Below are 19,415 nucleotides of genomic sequence, written 5' to 3'. Positions count from 1 at the left end.
CTCTTTCTGCCCCTAGGCAACTCGCACACCCCGCAAAGCTGTCGCCTTTGGCAAGCGCTCACACTCCATGAAGCGGAACGCCAATGCACCTGTCACCAAGGCGGGCTGGCTCTTCAAACAGGTGAGGCCACACTGCTGTTCTGGCCACTGTAGCCTCCACCTTCTCCTCATAGAATGAGGATTCCTCTGTGCTTATGACAGTCCATGTATTTTTTTGGTATGTCCTCCTGCTGTCTCTGTGAATGAATCTCCTAATTTTATAAAGGCTCAGAGAAACTGAGTATCTTCCCAAAGTCACACAGAAAAATTTGTGTCAAACTTGGGAACCCAGCCCAGTGTCCTGATGGGCAGATGCAATGACCTTGAAACATGATGAGTCCCCAACCCCGTGGGAACAACCCACTAGCTCCCCAGCAGGTCCTGCTTATTATGGTGGGGGGTAGGGGGGTAGAGGTGTCTCCTGAAAGTCTAGGGTTCACAGATTGGCACCAGATTGGCCTTGCCGCTATCCCTACCTGCCCTTCCACTCACTCATTCTGCCCATCTCTTGCCCCTGTTATCCTCCCCAGGGGAGGCACTGAATGACAGAACTGGAAGGTCATAGGCAATAATCTGATGTCAGTTCCTTGCATCTGAGGTCTCCAGGTGTTGCTGCCATGCATTAACAGCAGAGCCGCAGCTAGGGCCACGATGTCTTTATAATTGACATGGTGCCCTTTTCCCTGCATTCCACCTCCTCTTCCACATCCAGCCTGCAGCCCTCACATCTGCCTCTCCCATGTCCCACAGGCCAGCTCTGGGGTTAAGCAGTGGAACAAGCGCTGGTTCGTCCTGGTGGATCGCTGCCTCTTCTACTACAAAGGTGAGCTTGGCCCTTGGACTGGCAGGGATGGCAGGAAGCCAGGACCCACCACTCTTTCTCATTCTGCCATATCCCCAAGCTTGGCTTTGGATGGGCACCGGCAGGGCAGATCTCCTCACTGTGGTCCTGGCACCAGTGGCAGCAGGATAAAAACAAAGCTCACTTGTTCACTCACACACTCACTCACTCACCCATTCAGTTCACATTCAACAATGCTTGCTAGGTTTCAGGCAGAGTTCCAGCGATACACTGGGTGAACAAGGTGGTCATATGGCTGGTGAAATCCTGGAGGAATGGGGAGAGAGGACAAGGACAAAGAGGAGGAGGTCACTAGTCACTACTAGTAGGTCACCTACTAATTGGAGCGTGTGTGTGGCCTTTCCTCCTGTCCCACTGGAATGCACAGTCCCATCTGTGAAGGCAGAAGCTTTTGTCAGTGTTGGTCACTGCTGTATCCACAGCACCCAAAACGCTGCCTGCCATTTAGTCGGTGCTCAGTCAATACTGAATGAGTGAACATAATATCCTCCAGCTTCACCTTCTCTGCTGACCCCAGCACCCTTTCCCTACTCTCTATTTTTAAAAGTTGTGCCAAGGCAGGCTGAGGGCACCAGCAAGGGTTGAGGTCAGTGATGGTGATGGTGGCGCCATGTGGATGCAGGGGAGGAAATGGGTGTGAGGGATGAGAGGAGAGAGGGTACAATTGTTATGAAGCAGGAGAGGCTCTTTCCTTCACTCCCTCGGCCCAGGAGTGCACAGCCCTGATTTCCAGGGCTCCTGGGAGCAATTCAGTGAATCATTAACTTTGGCAAACAAAGGTTGTACCCAGTGACCCTGCAGAGCACTGCTGTCCCTGGTTGCTGTATTGCAGCCACCTGAACCCCAAGGAGGGAAAACAGGAAGGGGCTGAGCATACAGAGTCCAGTCCCAGAGAAAAGCCCAAGACTCAGGGAGAGGAATCTGCCCAGGCCCAGGACCCAGGTGCTGAGCCTCTGGGATATCAGGCCACAGTGGAGCCAGAGTGGGAATGAAACTGGGAGGAAAACGGGGGTCTCTGCAGAGGAGAGTCTTTGGGAAGCAGTGAGGGTAGAACCTCAAAGAGCTGAGAACCCAAAGGCTCAGGACACACCAAAATGGAGGTCACTGTTCACCAAGAGATGGACTCAGGACTCACCTAAATGCTGGCCTGGACTCTGCCAGGCAGGGGCTCCATCTCTGGAGGACAAGAGCCTCAGTTCTCCTGAAGGCAGCCCTGGGGTCCAACCCTGTGTGCCTCCTACTACTCTGGTTTACCCCTTCCTCTAGGTACCATGCTGGGGTCCAAATAGAGAAGCTGATCTGTGGGCCAAGTACTGTGTAGATGTGATGAGTAAGAGGAGAAGCAGGGCTTGAGGAGTTTATAACCCTACAGAGGTTTCTTCTGAACCCTAGCCGAAGGCTCTTCAGAGTCCTCAGCCTGGGGAACAAATAGCGATCCCAGGGAAGTGGGGAGGGCCTTGCCATTGTCTCATAATTGTCCCCCCACTGTCCCACAGAGCACTCCCCGCCCTTTCTTGCCTCCTGCTGACAGCGGGGGGCCCAACTGGCCAATCCACCAGGCTCGTTTGGAGATCCGGGATGAATTATGTAATAGCTGGACTGTTAGCCCTCTCCTCCCAGGGAGAAGAGGGCCAGAGCGCTCCAGGCAGGGGTGCCTTTTGCTATGGAGACATAGAACCTCAGCGGGGATCTGCAGCCGGAAAGGGCAAAGCAGGCTCTGAGTGCCAAGGAGAACCTTAGAAAGAGTGACCCAGAGGCACCAGAGAGCGGAAGGTGGGACAGTCCACTCTACAATGATCTGTTCCATCACCTTGTTACATATGTCACTGGTGGGATGGCCTCGTTTAGCGAGGCAGGATAGATAGGAGAGTGGTCAACAATGCTAGCTTTGGAGTTCACTTTTTGTGTTTGAAGACCAATTTTATCACTTGTTGCTTAAGTAACCTTGGATAAATCATCTAACCTCTTTGTGTCTCAGCTTCCTTACCTATAAAATAAGGGTAATAATAAAGGTAATAATAGTACCTCTTTATGGGTTTCTTGGGAGGATTAAATCTATTAAGGCATTTCACTTAGAACAGTGCCTGAGCTTCCAAATATCAGCTGTTATTTCTTTGTTTATTTGTGCACTAGAATGCGAATTCCCTTAGGGTAGGCACTAATTCTCTCTTATTCACCTCTGCAGTCCCACTGTCTGGAACAGCATCTCCAGGGCCATCACACTCCCTAACTCCAGGGAGTGCCCTTTCGGAGCATGTGTGGTGGCCCTGAGTGCCTGACAAATAGGAGGTGAACAATAAATATGTATTGATATTATCAGGGAGGGGCAATACACTCCTCCCCACCCCTGGCATGCATGCGCGCGCGCACACACACACACACACACACACTTCTTGTGCCTCTCTCCCTGACAGATGAGAAGGAAGAGAGTATCCTGGGCAGCATCCCCCTCCTGAGCTTCCGGGTAGCCGCAGTGCAGCCCTCAGACAACATCAGCCGGAAACACACGTTTAAGGTCAGTTGGTCTTCCCCTCCTAGGGCAGTTGGGGGAGGGAGGACTGCTCTTCTACAGCCTATGGGAATGGAGAAGGGCCAAGAGCCGTCACCCTAAGGAATCCCAGGTGGTGATGGTGGTAGCAGTGGTGGTGGGTGGAGGAGGGGGAGTAGTAATGGCCCCTAGACTCAGCACAGTCTCTTGTAAGGCTAGAGCAAGGCTATGCTGGGACCTTCCTCCTCTCTTGGGGGTTGGGTGGGCAATTCTCCTGAGAGTGGGCCAGTAGAGATGTGTTTCAGCAGCACCACAATTGTTACTGGGACAAGAATAGTTATGTTCTGAGTTCGTGGACCTTTTACCCAGTGCCTGCCCCTGGGAAATCCCTCTGGGCAGAGGCAGGAGCTGTGGCTGGTGGGTCCTGAGACCTTTTCTGGAAAGGCTTCCTCCCCACCATGGTTTCAGGAAACTCTACCTACCTCCAAGTAAAACTTACTCAAATTTCAGCCTTTAGCGAATATTAGGAGCCGAGTTTCATTCCACAAGAGCTGCACATCTCATGAAGAAACCATTTGAGAGAACAAGTGCACAGGAAAATGGGCCTTTCCTGCCTGCTCAATATCACTGCCTTGAACCCCTGGGGAGCCACCCGTTAAAGATGTGCCTGCAGCTGGCTCATCCTAGGCCAGTGTTTTTCCACATTTAAAAATTCATGACCCATCAAAAACTATAAAAATCTCATGCCCTTTTGTATTTTATGATGCAAAAATCATAGGTTCCTTTTCATTTATCAAATATAAAATTATAATATCAACTACACATTGTCTGGCTACAAAGCCCTCTCTGCCCTAATTGACAGTTGCTGTCCAAGACCCTTCAAAGCTATGATGTTAGATGATGGGACCCGTAGGTCACTCCTTGAGCTTCCAGAGCCTTAGAAGAAGGGACTCTGTCCCTTCCTGTCCTTCAGGCTCCAGTCACCTGGCCACGGAAAAAGGCTGGGCAGCATTCACAGGACCCGCTACAGGGATCAAGGAAGGACTTATTTGGCACATAATTAGTTTCCAGCCTCCTGGGGTCTTGTATGCCAGAGGTGTGAAGAGAATGAACAATTAATAAAACTCTGACTCCAGGGAGCCAGTTCTAGCTGGGGAAATAGGAACAGGCTGTTTAACCAACAACAAGTAGTCCTGTTATACACAGACACACACACACACCCACACACACAATCAAACAGCCTGTCTCACCCTCCCCACCAGACCTGTGCAGAGACACAGACACGCTCCAGCTCGGAGCTCTGCCAGCAGCAGGCGTGAGATAAACATCCCCGAGTGACTGACACACTCCCCCCACCACAGATCCCAGATATCACCTCTCTGCCCACCAGCTCCTCGCCTCCTTCCCCTTCACTGCACTGCCTCTTTCAAACCTGACTCCGAGGGCTATGCTTAGTGGTCCACAAAGGGTTCTGATTGTGGCTATTCCACGGCCCTTCCCCAGGGAAGGGAGGGGAGCTGAGACAGATGGGAGGCTTGTCCTGCTGTGGCCACCGAGCAAAGCTCTTGGATGGTTAAGAATGAGCCAGGAACTGTTCCTGCCCAGGCTACTGCTGAATGCCTTAACTTCTTCCTAACTCGGCCCCACAGAGGCTCTGAGGGCTTTGCCCCACTGGGACAGCTCCCTCAATTCTCTGGCCCCCTTTCATAGTTCCAGGCCAGCACCCCTGCCCACTCCCCATCAATGGCCCTGCCTTTTCCCAGGCCCTCTGCCTTCCCCTGTCACAGCACTTGTCCCTGTGCCTCTGCTCTCTCCTTGTTTCCCGCGGCATGTTTTGTCTCCCAGCGAGACTGTCAGCTCTTCAAGTGCAAGAGCCTGTCTTTGCCTTCCTTGTGACTGGTGCCCCCAGCGAGTTCCGCACACACAGGCTGCTCCCTGGATGCTCATTGAATTGATGAATTCATTTGCTGCCCACTCCCACCCGCCCCAGGACACACCCACGAGCCCTGCCTGTGTGTCTCCTCTCTACAGTAACCCTGTGTTCTCCACCCAGAGGACTTGCTTGGGCCTCTGGTCTCTCTACCCCCATCCGTCGCAAGTTTCAGCTGCCCTCTTGAGGCTTCACTGGCTTTTTGTCAACACCTCCCCTGCCCTCTCCCACACCTGCCCCAAGCTCCGCCCACATGCTAAGTCCTCTGCTGGAGGTTGGGGACCAGAGGAAGGAGGCCCACCCTTGCCTCTTGCTGGGTAATGGTTCCTGTCAGAAAGAAATTGAGGGCTGGGGACAGGTGGAGGCGAGGTGGGACCAGCTGCAACTGAGGAACCTTTTGAGCATTTAGAGGGTGTGGTTTTGACATCACTGCTTAGGGGAGCCCTGAGGCTATCTCGACCCCCAGAGACCCAGGATTTAGGGCTCAAGGGGTCAGAGGCTGGAGTAAGGCTCACATCCGAGACTCTGAATCACTGCTAGATGTCCCCTGTTGAGTGGGCTAAGTCAAGCTACTGAGGATCTCACTGGGAAGTAATGGTGAGGTCCCAGAAAGAATTTAGTCCTGTGGCCTCTTTTTCTTGTGGCCTAAGAACTTTGAATTTCACCAGGCAGACCCTTTTCCCGTGAAATAGATGCATCAGTGAAGGCCAGAGCAAAACCACAACTTGTCTGCAGTTACAGAGCTGGTCAGGAGCAGAGCCAGGCTTAGCGCTGCGATTACCTGACTCACTCTCCACCACCAGCCTGAATTTCCCTGGTGCAAGCTCTCCACTCCCAACCCCTTGGTAGGCAGAACTGGGCATTGCTGGGTGCTGCCATTCCCAGGGGAGACACAGAGTAGAAGGGGACAATCTGAATATCCCCCCTTCCCTGTGCTCCTCACCATTTCCTGCCACGTCGTCTTCTGTCTCTCCCTCTGGTGTTTGGTTGACCTGTTCTCTGCTTCTCCTCCTTCTGACCGCGTGAGGACCCCTCCTCTGGACAGGAGCTCTCTTCTGGGTTCCCGCCCGCAGTACCTGCTCACAGCCGCCAACTAGGTAGTGTGCCCTGTCTGTATGCCAGTGTCTGCTTTGCATGCCCACAGAGAGGGGCTTGGCTGTCTCTCCACGTGGAAGAGACAGTGCTAGCTTCTCAGCAGTGAAAAGCTGGGGCTAAGATTGGCATGTGCTCAGGGGTCCTCTCTCCCAGACACGGGGTCATTGCCTTTGAAATCAAACATGGAATTTGCTGGGGAAGTGGGTGTGATCATTGTCCCTCCTGCTTTAATTACCCCAGGTGGGGCAAGTAGGCTGACCTGGTTATTGGGCTGCCTAATGGTGCCCAGAGAGCCAGCCAAGGTGGATACCTGGGTACCAGCTGGAGCCCTCAGGGTAGCTGCAAGCTGCCCTCCACACCTTGCTCCTGAGCTCCACATGGGGAAGAGCCCCAGGTGTAGGGAATGGCCCAACTGACTGCCCATTCTGTGGGTGTTGGTGTCTTCTCCCAACAGGTGACTGTGTGCTGGGTGGATGAGGCCGAGGCCAGCTCCACGCACTGCCTCTCCCCACAGGCCGAGCATGCCGGGGTCCGCACCTACTTCTTCAGTGCCGAGAGCCCCGAGGAGCAAGAGGCCTGGATCCAGGCTATGGGAGAGGCTGCTCGAGTACAGATCCCTCCAGCCCAGAAGTCAGTGCCCCAAGCTGTGCGGCACAGGTGAGTGCCAGGGAATTGCGTGTGGGGATGCAGGAAGAATTAAGAGGGGAATGGAAGACACACCCAGCTCTGGGTCATTGCTAATCCCAGTGTGCCTGCTTGAAGCCCTGGAGGATGTGTGAGCTGACTCCTTGCATCCAGGCGGGAGGCCTGGCGGAGTGATTTCAGAGCCTGGAGTCTCTCTTCCCCTAGCCAGCTCCTCCTCTTCTCTCTGAGCTGGGGGAGGCCAAGAGAAAAGCCAGGTTCCATTGGGGCCTGGCCAGGAGCCAGAGGTCAGTGTCATTTGCTGGTTTTTCTCAGCTGTGTGTGTTAAGCACACCGCCTTTGGAGGAAAATAAACTCAGGTTTGAATCACACCTTGTCCACTTGGCTGCAGCGTGACCTCAGTGCAAGGAACTCACCCTCTCTGAACCCGAGGTTCCTCTGCTCAAAAACCAGCAAACATAACTCTACCTCATAGGGTTGTCGTGAGGCCTACACAGAGTGCGTGTAACACACTCGACATGCAGTAAACTCTTAACATACGGCCGCTCCCATCGCCCGCCGTCACCCACGGTCTCAGCGTCTGTCTCTCCCTTAGCTGGGTGTGGAGTCTTGAGTTAGGTGCTAAGGGGGATCCAGGAGAAGGGGGTTTCACAGTGTAGACTCCAAGTCCATTCACATATCTTAGAAATGTTTACCAAGCAGTGTTTCAACAAGGATGCTTGAATGTGTGGAGTTTGGGAAGCTCTAGGGGGAAAATTGTCATAAATTTCCATCTTCGCTTCAACCAAGGGGCATACTTCCAAGAGTTCATTCATTCATTTCACAAATACTTACTGTAAACATAAATAGTGTAAGGCACTGTAGTGGGTGCTAGGAACACAGGGGAAGAAAGTCTGCCACGTTCCTACCCTTGTGGGGCCTGTATTCTGATGGAAAGTCAGTCCTGGAAGAAATGTGTTTTGGAGAAGGGAACTAGCGTGTTTATGTGCGTGTGAGTTTCAAAGCAGAAACTTCTGCTCCTGCGGCCCGCCATGTTTTATCTCACAGCAGTGCTAGGAGGGGAGATATTATTATACCCATTCTGCTGATGAAGAGCCCAAGACTCTTGGCAGTTAAGTACCTTTCTATAGGAAAGACAGGTGCCCCATCACAAGCCTTTGTCGCTGGAGTATCAAGGACAGTTACTGATAAGAGTGCAAACCCAGTTTGGGGAGCTGGGTCAGGGACAGATTGCAGAGAGGACCAAGACTGGGTGAGGTTAGTCATGCCATAGCTTGAAGGCTGGGCTCAAAGCAGACTGGCAGAGGGGAGTGGGGTGGAGAATGACCTGCAGAGAAGATGTTGGGGGCAGAGTTAACACAGCAGGTGTGGGTAGGGGCAGATTAGGTTGTATAATAATTTCCCAGGCTGGATTGAGAAGATGAAGCAGTGAGACTTAAGAAGCAGAACAGGAATTCATAGAATCCTGGTTCCATTGCCACCTTCCTGCCCATCCTTCCCCACTCCTCTTCTCCTTCCCAGTGTGGCACCCCCTGCCCCACTCCATGCTGGGCTAGAGTCACTGACAGCATCTCCTTTGGCATCCAGCAGCCATGAGAAGCCAGACTCGGAGAACATCCCACCCAGCAAGCACCACCAGCAGCCGCCCCACAACAGCCTCCCCAAGCCTGAGCCAGAGGCCAAGACTCGAGGGGAGGGTGATGGCCGAGGCTGTGAAAAGGCAGAGAGAAGGCCAGAGAGGCCAGAAGTCAAGAAAGAGCCTCTGGTGAAAGCCAACGGCCTCCCAGCTGGACCGGAGCCAGCCTCAGAGCCAGGCAGTCCTTACCCTGAGGGCCCAAGGGTGCCAAGGGGTGGGGAACAGCCTGCCCAGCCCAATGGCTGGCAGTACCACTCCCCAAGCCGGCCAGGGAGCACAGCTTTCCCGCCTCAGGACGGAGAGACTGGGGGACACCGGCGGAGCTTCCCGCCACGCACCAACCCTGACAAAATTGCCCAGCGCAAGAGCTCCATGAACCAGCTTCAGCAGTGGGTGAACCTGCGCCGGGGAGTACCCCCACCTGAAGACCTTCGGAGGTGAGGCATGCCGGCGGCTGGGGTGGGGCTGATATGGTGTTATGGCTAGAATGTGGGAGTGGGGTCATAGCCCATGAGGCGTCCCCTGTTGGAAACCTGGAAGCAGGCTGAATTGGGAAACCAAATCCCATGCTTCTGGCTTGCCCGAATCCTTCCTGCCCCATGGCTCCACCATTAGAGTCTGGCTGCTGTCCCTGATTCTTGGTTTCTCTGTCTGCTTCCTTCAGAAGAAGGAACAGAGCACCCCAGTGCCTCTCCACAGCATGCTGGGGAGCCCAGAACACAGCAGGCTTTGGGAGGAGGCCTGAAGTTGTTATAGTCAGACATCCATCCAAGCTATGGGCCCTCCTACAATATCCTCTCCTCCAGTGCTCCACCCACTTGAGACTCACTAACTGCCAGACCAACTCACTCCATTTTTGAACAGCTCTAATTGTTTTAAAGCCATGATTTATATGAAGTTATAAAACAAAACCAAGTAGCTCATTGGTCCCAACACGGCCCTCTGTGACCATTTACTCCTTTATCCAATGACTGGCTTTGAAATATCTGGGGACATTTATTGGGCCCAGTAGTGTCCCTCAGGGCAATTGGGGCTGCAGGCTCCATCCCTGGGGATTTGGGCAGCTCCAGGGACTGCAGGCCACAGCTTCAGGAAGGCCCTGGGGCCTGGGAGGAACCTGCCCTCTAGTGGCCTGAGCAGCTGCGCATTGTTGGTGGTCTTGTGCCTGGGAGTATCAGGCCTGCTCTGGGGAGAATCATTTGGGATGAGTCTCAAGAACCTACTGGTTCAGTCCCTGACAAGATCATACAATCAGAAAGCAGGGCATGGTGGCTCACACCTGTGGTCCCAGCTAGTACTCTACAGGTGGACATGGGAGGATTGCTTGAGCCCAGGAGTTCAAGGCTGCAGTGAGCCGTGATGGCCCCACTGCACTCCAGGCTGGTGACAGAATGGACCTCATCTCTAAAATAATATAAAATAGATCAGGACGCTGCCCTTTCATCTCTTCTGTGTTGCCCTCCTTCAGGTGCCTGGTAGACTTTCTTCTATTTACCTCTCTCAGAAAAGATCTGATAAACTGGTTCATGCTGAAATGGAGGTGGCTGATAAGGCTTCACGTTTCTTCCTAGGGATATGTCATTTTAAAGAGACAAAGATTGAAGCTCTGAATGGTGCAGTGTCCAGCCTTGGGGAGCTGGTTGAGGAAGGGGGCTGTGAGGACAGGAATCTTTCCGTCACCTCTGGAATAAACTTCAGCCCCTGTGTACCTATTCAAGCACCTTGCTCTAGGCTTGGGGAACTGGAGGTAGGGCTGGGGCGGGTGGAAGGGTGCCCGTGTTATCTGCTTTCCTTACAATATCCCCTCTCTCTCAGTCCCTCTAGATTCTACCCTGTGTCTCGCAGGGTCCCCGAGTACTACGGCCCCTACTCCTCCCAGTACCCTGATGATTACCAGTACTACCCCCCAGGGGTGCGGCCAGAGAGCATCTGCTCCATGCCGGCCTATGATCGGATCAGCCCGCCCTGGGCCCTGGAGGACAAACGCCATGCCTTCCGCAACGGGGGCGGCCCTGCCTACCAGCTGCGAGAGTGGAAGGAGCCTGCCAGCTACGGGCGGCAGGATGGCACCGTCTGGATCCCAAGCCCCTCCCGGCAGCCAGTCTATTATGATGAGCTGGATGCTGCCTCTAGCTCCCTGCGCCGCCTGTCCCTGCAGCCCCGCTCCCACTCTGTCCCCCGCTCACCCAGCCAGGGCTCCTACAGCCGTGCCCGCATTTACTCCCCTGTCCGCTCACCCAGCGCCCGTTTTGAGCGACTGCCACCTCGCAGCGAGGACATCTATGCTGACCCTGCTGCCTATGTGATGAGGCGATCCATCAGCTCCCCCAAGGTGAGCCACCAGCCTGCCCTTCCTTCCTCATTCCCTGAGATCCCCAGAAGCCTAAGACAATCTACTGGGAAAAGGCAGAGATGTGGGAGCATCTGGGCCACGGGGCCACTGGGCTGTGTGTCCACAGGACCAGCAGTGTTGCCCAGGGGAGCCCCTGGCCTGTGGTTCTGTCTGTAGTAGAGCTGTCTTGGGGATGGCTTTGCCTCTTGAGTGGGAACATTGCTTTCTGTACATGCCCCCAGGTTGTGCCAGAAACCGTGCCGTCATGTAAGAGGGCAGAGAGGGCTCTGTCTTTTCAAATCTTGAGGACCTAGACAGATCATTGCATGGGGGGCTGCTGTCCATTTCAGTTTGGGATCTGCTCTGGGACTGAACACAAACACCTCTAACCTTGAGCTTCACCTGGTGGGGAACTCCGTGTCCCAGCCAGACCCCTCACCTCTGTGATCCCTTTCTCTTCCAGTATGATTACCTGGGAGACAGGCGGCCAGTCCCTGCAGGACTGTTCCCCTACAACTACCCACCATCCCCCACGGTCCACGATAAGATGGTACGTCCTTTCTCCCCTCCACCTGCCTCAGGGCCTCCCCGCACCATGCTCCACCCAGGGTGGAGCTAAACTGGGGCGGACTCCTGGGATGCTCTGTGCCTAGTGCCTGGCTTGGCTGGTTTTTAGCAGCCTCTGGATACTTCCTCCCTCCCAGTCAGGACTCTAGCCCCAGTATCAAGTTTGGTGCCAGTAACCCCTTCTCCTCTGTGACACAGGCCGTGGAGGAGGGATGAGATCTGGGAGCATGTAATATCCTGGTCTCTCTCCTCTCCAGCATGCAGGAGAAGGGGCCTAGGCAGGAAAAATTGGCCAGAGCTCCTAACAAGAAGCAAGGTTTTCTAAACTTTTTTCCCCTGAAGCATAGTTATTTAACGTTTGTCCTTTGTCTGGAATGCCACTTTTGGGGAGAGACAAACAATATGATTGAGGAAGAAAAAATTTTCTGAATTGCATCTCCTCCTTTTTCTCTGCCTCTTTCTACTTGTGTCTCTCCCTGGAATTTGTTCTCCTGAGAACTTTTGCCACCACCTAGATACCTAGATGAGATGCTCCGCTTGGGAGGGTTGGGGAGGACCACTGGGACCAACAGGCAGAATCCTTGTCCAGAAAGCCTGTTGCTGACTCGTTTCCATAACAGTAGCAGGAGGCCAGGGTGGAGGAGGGCTGGGCAGGCTGGAGGCCAGGCGGCGGCTCCTTCCCCTCTCTGTCTGGTTCTCACTCTGCCAGTGTCCACAGTGTATAAGTCTTACCCACAGCAAACACATACACCCAGAAATAACCAATTTTTCCAGAAAACTCAGTAACAGCTGCTAACAAGTGCTGCCTAAACTGCTCTGATGACACTCACCTCTCCCAGGGAGGCCTAGGCAGACCTAGGAGAGATGGCAGTGGGGCCTGAGTGTGCCCCTCCTCTCCTTGGAGTGTCCAGTAGAGAACTACTTTGCCTGCCCACATCCTCAACCCCTCCCTTCCTGAGAACTCCTCAAGGGCAGAGGGAGAAGCCTCTCCTTGTCCTTGTCGCTAACTCTTAACTGCTTTGCTTCTTTTTTTATTGTGTTCTTTTGTGTGTTCCTGTTTGTTTGTGTTGCTGTTTGGCCTCTGGGCCTCGGGCTCCGGGTAGGATGAACTTTTAGATCTTCAGTTGCAAAGAAACCTAGAGTATTTGGATCAGCAGGTAGGCAGAGCTGGTGCCCCTACCATCCCACTGCCTTCCTGTCACATCTCCACTCCTCCCCACCTCCTCATCTTCCAGCCATTTGACAACCTTTGTTGGTGCAAGCAGGCCACAACAAAGTGGCTTATGTTTTGGTTTGCGCCTACACACCCCTTCTCTTCAAAGCCCTTTAGGACAGCTGGGAGTTTCCTGGGGAAAGAAGCATAATAAGTAGGCGCATGAATAATTAATGCCACCTCTTATTTCTCCAGTGCTCAGCTCAGATGGAACAGCCCCCAGGGGGCAGGCGGGAATTTGCATTTTTGCTGGCGAGAGGAGAGAGTCGCAGAGTCCAGGGAGCTCTAGGCTGGGCCTAAAATGCTAGGGATTTAGTTCCGCCTGAATCTGGGAAATCATCGTATCATATTTTACAGGTTGTTGTTAAACTCCATAATTGGTAAACTGAGGCCTACAGACCCTCTCTAGGATGATTTTTAAAGTAATATTCGCTCAGTGTATTCGTTAGTTCCACCAAAAGTCCTTTTGCATACACAGCTTGTGCTTTCCTGAGAATTCACTGCAAACAGAGGGAGTATTATCAACCCAGTTTTACAGGTGAGCAAACTGAAGAGGCAGTGAGTGTTCCATGAGCTGCAAGCAGTTGGCTGCCTGGTCTCTACTCCAGGGCTGTAACCCTTTCTTGTCTTTTAAGCTAAGGGAGCTGTGAGGCTGAGTTTAGACAGGCTGGGGGTCGATATGCTGGGTATTTATATAAGCACATACTCTTAAGTTCAGATCTGTGCTACAAACCACGACCTAGAAGTACACACTGTTCTGTGGAGGCAGCCTGGGGAGTGGAAATACTACTACTACTAATAACAACAGCTACAATAATTGGATGCCTGCTCCATGCCCCATACTATTCTAAGCATTTGTCAGATCTCTAACTCATTTAATCTTCATTACAACCCTGTAAAGTGGATGCTGTTATTACCCCCATTTTACAGGCGAGAAAACTAAAGCACGGAGAGGTTGAATAACGTGCCAAGAACACACAGCCAGTGAACAGCTGAGCTTGGAATGTGACTCCAAGTTTTGACCCAGTTTACAGCTGAGGAAACATCTAATGTGTGACAAAGCTGCCGTCAAACCTCATTAGGATGAGTTCATGCTCTTAAAGTTACAGAAAAAAACCCATAAATTTGAAATCAGATGCTATAGCTGCAACTGTTGGTTCTTCTAGTCACAAGCCGTGTGACCCTCACTGGGGCTTCATGTCGATGTCGCAATTCGATTTTGTAATAGGCCTCAGGCACTAGGAAGCAGCAATGTCCACAGTTCAATAAGTAGGGATGGCTCCTGGCCCTGGAGGCCATTGCATTCCAGCTCCAAAAGCAGCTTATTGTGTCACACCATGAGCATTCTGGGCCATGTGGGAACAGATCCCAGGATTCCAACTCGGAGCAGGGACTGGAGGCCCAGGATCCTGCTGATGGGAAGCAAGATCCGAAGTGCCTTGCAGGGGTGAGGAGCGGGGCTCAGGGCCCACCCGCCTCCAGGTTCCCAAGCAAGCTGCCCTCCCTGTCGCCCATGTGATTGGCTTTCTACTCCATCCACAATGCCCTGTTGTCATAGCATTCAGTGCAGACAGCAGGGTCCCTTCTTGGGGGCTTTTGCTCTCACAGAGGGGCTGGCCCATTAGGCTGGGGGCTTCAGAAATAGCCTTCCAGAGGACTCCCTCATGGATAAAGGGTATTATTCTTTTTTTTTTTTGAGATAGGATCTCACTCTGTTGCCTAGGCTAGAGTATAATGGCATAATCATAGCTCACTGCAACCTCCACCTCCCAGGCTCAAGCGATCCTCCCACCTCAGCCTCGTGAGCAGCTAGGACTACAGACAGGTGTGCAGCCACCACACCTGGCTAACTGAAAAAAAATTTTTTTGTAGAGATGGGTGCCCCACTGTGTTGGCCAGGCTGGTCTCAAACTCCCAGCCTCAAGCAGTCCTCTCACCTCTGCCTCTCAAAGTGCCAGGATTATAGGCGTGAGCCTCTGTACCTGGCCAAGGGTAATACCCTCAAAAGGCAGTCTTGTAGATGAGAAGAGTCCAGGACACAGTCAGACACTGCTGCTCTAGTTCTAGCTCTGCCATTTACAAGGAATGTTTTTTTTTTTTTTTGAATCTTGGAAATGTCACTTAGTCTCTCTGGGTCTTTGTTTTCTCAATCATAAAATGGGCATTGTAGAACCTGCCCTTTCCTTTCAACCTCACAGATGTATTGGGAGAATCAAGCGGGGGTGCATATGGGAGCTCTTTGTCAGGCATTGGCAAGGAGTGACAATCACCACTTGCTGCTATGATTATTTTGTTTTTCCCAGACACAAAAATATCAATGAGCACTCCTTACCATGTGTGAGGCACTGGGTTAGGTGGTTTCTTATAAAATCCAACATTTTGGAGAGACAGAAGGTAGCACACAAGAATCCTCCTAGAGGTAAGACCCACCTGGGCTGAAAGATCCCCAAAGCCGCAGCACAGGCAGGAGCAGGCCAGGATGAAAACACTCCTGCTCACTTCCTCTACTGCTCTAGATCCGCTTGTTGGGGAGGGAATGAGATACACACAGTTTACTGTGCAGGGATGGCTCCCAGCCCTCAAGGCCCTTGCATTCCAGGGCTAAACAGGTAGAAAAATCCGTTCCTAGGAAAGCCTTTTGAAATGCCACAGATCCTGCAAATGGGGTGGTCGGTGCCCTTGCCTTGCCTACAACATATAGAAGCAAGGCTGTATTTGGGCAGCTGCCTAAAAGGGGTAAGAGGAAGAAAGGACAGTGTGGGTGCAACTGAGATTGGAGAGATGATGGAAAAATCACAGGGGACTCTCTGAACAGGAACCCCAGATAATCTTCCCTAATTGTGTCTCTTTCCTCCTTTCCTCATTCACTTTCCCTTCCAGAAAGCTTTCCCTGCACACCCCTCTCTGTCTTCTGTTGCCTTCCCCTGTAGAACAATGGAGTTAAAGGGACACAGCCAAGGACATCCCCTGATATCCTCACTTTCTGGTCCTTTCCCATTGGAACCAGTGGGGGAAATGATGGCATTTCTGGTTGATTTGTTGGCCCGCCCTTTCTCCCATCCCTCCTTTCCCTTCCTCTTCCTCCTCATCCCCTCCCTTCTTCCATTTCTCTCTCTTTAAATTGGCAAATAGTCTTTCCACCCCCATGTTCCTAAGGATTCTTGAAATAGAAAGAATGTGTTGGAGAGCCTGGTGTCCCTTTAACGTGGCTCGCTTGTTTTGGCCTCCTTGTTTGCTCCCTAGCATCATCTGAGATCCTCATGGATGCTGCCAGCCCAGCTCTGGAAACCATGTTTAGCACTTTCTGTACTAGAGCCGAGGGTGGGCAGGGGCAGGGGCAGGGAGAGGAGCCAGGCCTCGGTATCTGTGGCGGCCCATCCAAAGACCAGGTCCTAGATTTTCTTTTTTGGTTGTTTCACTTAGTTCAACTTTGGGGAGATCTGTCGTCCAGTTGCCTCTATGGTCTTTGTCCAAAGTTGTGTGAGAAATGAGATCAGGGCAGGGAGATGACAACCGTGGCCAATGCGGATGGGACCCACAACAACCAGGCACCCTGGGGAAGAATCACCAGGCTGGGGCCTCTGCAGTGCCTCCAGCAAGGTCCCAGTGGCCTCCCGGACCCTTCTGTGGCCTTCTGCAAGGACAGCTTCAGTGCTGGTCCTGAAACAGAGGTCACAAGGGATGAGCAAGCTCAGGATGCTGGGGAAGCTGCCCTCCCCTGTTTCCTGGGAAACAAGCACAGGTGGGTGAGGGGGAGATACCTACATGTGGGTCGGAGTGTGAATAGTCCGTTCCTTCCTCTGCTGCAGATGAGTGAGAGTGAGACTCTCATCAGTATGGTGAACCGCATGGTGGAAAACTCCTCCCCCAGGTCCCAACTCTTCATGCAAGTAAGACCTCTGCCTGGCAGCATGGTCCCTGCCAATGCCATTTCAGCTGCTTGTGCATGGTCGAGTTGCCCATCTAGGATGAGGCTCACGCCACCCAACCCGCTCATCTGCCTGGAGACAGGCTTGGCCTGGTCTTCCTTCCTTAATTCCACTATGTCACCTCCATTCTTCACTTTCATGGGTAAACCCAAGGCCCATTTCCCAAACCATCAAAATAGCCAGCACCAACATCTCATGCCATGCTGGGGATCGCAACTCTGCTCTTCAATGTTCTGATTTCGATTTCGTATTTGTAATATATTGACAGACGTCACTGGGGTTAAAGGCATGAAGGGTGTAATGGAACCATCTAATGTCAAAAGTGTATAGAATGTGCTGTGGTCACCAGATGTGGCGTCCAGGCCAGGCAGCATTTGCTGGACCCAGAGACACTTCTGAATTCTTGACAATTTTGGTTTAGACACAAGCCCTGTGACTGGTGTTCAGTCTACTACGGCAATAGTTTTCAACTGTTCCCAGTGCTCATTCCGACAATTCTCCCATGTCTTATCCCCACAGACAGCCACGGAGTTCACTGATGTTCTCACGGTGGTTACCAACAAGCCATTGGGAGCTGCACACCCTGCAGTCCCTCTTAGCAGCAGACCCTAATGCTTGGGGGAGAGGAAGTACAGAGCATGACTCAAGCAGAGTTCTGATCTCTCCGGAGTCAGCCTAAGACAACTGGGATGGGGTTAGGCTGGGCCATCCCGGGCTTCCAGCCAGGGGATGAAGAATGAACTCGGGTCTCTGGAACAGAAACCATCAGAGGTGATGGACCACGGTCTCTGGCAGGAGCAGAGCGGGATTGTGATGTCAGCTTCCTATCCCTGCATACCCTCATCCTGCCCCTGCTGCAGTAACCGGCCTCATGTTCCTGCAGGTCCCTCCGTACCCAGAAGTGTTCCGGGACAGCCTCCATACCTACAAGTTAAACGAGCAAGACACAGATGTAAGAGCAGCGCCCCCTGCTCCCTCCCTCCACTCCAGCCTCCCACTGCTGTCCTCTGCGGGGGCTGTCTCTCCATCCATCTCTCTCCTTCTGGTGGCTCTTCATACCTTTGATTCATGTCTTCTTTCACCACAACAAGATTCTGCCCACCTCCTCCTCATCCCCCTTCTTTTCTGATCTACCACCTACTCACCCTTCCCTCCCATGCTGGCTGTATCCGTTTCTCCACTGAGCGCTCGGCCCTTTTGCCTACAGCAGTGAGATCTGCTTGTAACATGAATGCAGACTTTGTTGGGAGATAGATCAGTCTATTCTGTGCCCAGCATGACATTAGTCCCTACAGGTAACTAGAAAGGAGAATGCGGCTGTGCCCCTACCCTCAGGGAGCTTCAGGGTAGTGGGAGACGCCAGGTAGCAGCAGGAGGTGGCAACACAGTATTCATGTCGTGAAGGGTAGCTGTAATAGGTTCTGCCAGGTGCAGGGAAGTGAAGCCGTGTGGGCTGAAGGTCAGGGACAAAACAAGTAGCACGTGAGTTGGACCTTGAAGTTAAAAGGCCCAGAGGGTAAAATCTGGCTCAGTAGAAAGGAGCAAAGCAGGTATTTGAGGAATGGCATGAATAAAGGTGTAGACTAGGAAAGCACAAGCCCTCTTTCTGGCCCCACCTGTCTGCTCCCCATCACCACTGGCCCTGCTTGGGTAGTGGATCTGCCCAGTGAGACTGGGAGAGGTTCCTTCCTGAAAGGACTAGACCTCAGAGGGAGGGTCAGCCATCCTGAGACTTTGGAGGCAAGAGGGAAGAACAGGATCTTGAGAGAGAAGGGAGAAGGTTCTGTGGGATTGAGGGACAGTTTCTATTGCTCACTGCTTTTCTAAGACTGCTTGTTCTGACACCCGGCCCGCCTCTTCAGTACAGCCTAGGAGGTGAGGTCACATCATCTCCTCTGTCCTTCGTGAATGGCAACCCTTGGAAGGATGGGGGTGCCAGAGCTTAACACTTGGCTCTCAGCCCTCTTAACCCAACTGACTTCCTCAGAGAGTAAGCATACCTCCCCTCCCAAGATGAATACCCATCTTCTTGTTCTCAGGAGCCACCAAGGGCAAGGTGAAGGCCCAGGGATCCTCGGCAGGAGAAAGGAGAGGGTATCCAGAGGCCAGGCCCTATAACTCCCAGGTCCCCACCAAACTGTGTCCTTCATCCCCTTCTTTCTCCCTCTCCTTCTCCACTCTCTGGGACCCTAGAAGCTGCTGGGAAAATTGTGTGAGCAGAACAAGGTGGTGAGGGAGCAGGACCGGCTGGTGCAGCAGCTCCGAGCTGAGAAGGTGAGAAGCTGGGGGTGGCTTTAAGCTGGGGCAGATGGGTGAGGCTGGCTTGGAGAAGGTTGTGGGCTGCTGTCTCCATCCTGACTAAGATGACAAAGCAAGGACAGCCTCCACTGAACTCCCTGTTGAACCTCTAAGGTCTCAGACCTCTGCTGTTCAATCCTAGAGAGGAGCTGTCAGGGCTGCTCATGTCATTCCCCTGCCTTTCTTCAGGAGAGCCTGGAAAGTGCCTTGATGGGGACCCACCAGGAGCTGGAGATGTTTGGAAGCCAGCCCGCCTACCCAGAAAAGCTGCGGCACAAAAAGGATTCTCTGCAGAACCAGCTCATCAACATCCGTGTGGAGCTGTCTCAGGCGACCACGGTAACCCAGGGAGCAGGGTTTATGCACCCCACCTGATCAGCACTA

General features: G+C 52.8%; 1 protein-coding gene across 2 annotated transcripts in view; it reads left to right on the top strand.

The window, feature by feature from the left end:
- Positions 1–19,415, top strand: part of PLEKHA6 (pleckstrin homology domain containing, family A member 6) — a 157,710-nt gene that overhangs the window by 108,605 nt on the left and 29,690 nt on the right. For both annotated transcript variants that reach the window (XM_011931831.1, XM_011931832.1), the window contains 9 exons: positions 17–121; positions 790–862; positions 3,316–3,416; positions 6,929–7,071; positions 8,647–9,129; positions 10,508–11,024; positions 17,617–17,685; positions 18,927–19,007; positions 19,221–19,370. In XM_011931831.1, coding sequence (XP_011787221.1) covers positions 17–121; positions 790–862; positions 3,316–3,416; positions 6,929–7,071; positions 8,647–9,129; positions 10,508–11,024; positions 17,617–17,685; positions 18,927–19,007; positions 19,221–19,370 — 1,722 coding nt within the window. The remainder of the gene's footprint in view (positions 1–16; positions 122–789; positions 863–3,315; positions 3,417–6,928; positions 7,072–8,646; positions 9,130–10,507; positions 11,025–17,616; positions 17,686–18,926; positions 19,008–19,220; positions 19,371–19,415) is intronic.

This window comes from Colobus angolensis, unplaced genomic scaffold (genome assembly GCF_000951035.1).
Source record: "Colobus angolensis palliatus isolate OR3802 unplaced genomic scaffold, Cang.pa_1.0 Scaffold91, whole genome shotgun sequence".
NCBI lineage: Eukaryota > Metazoa > Chordata > Mammalia > Primates > Cercopithecidae > Colobus > Colobus angolensis.
The sequence above is the reverse complement of the archived record's forward strand: the minus strand, read 5'-3'. Positions and strand labels throughout refer to the sequence as shown.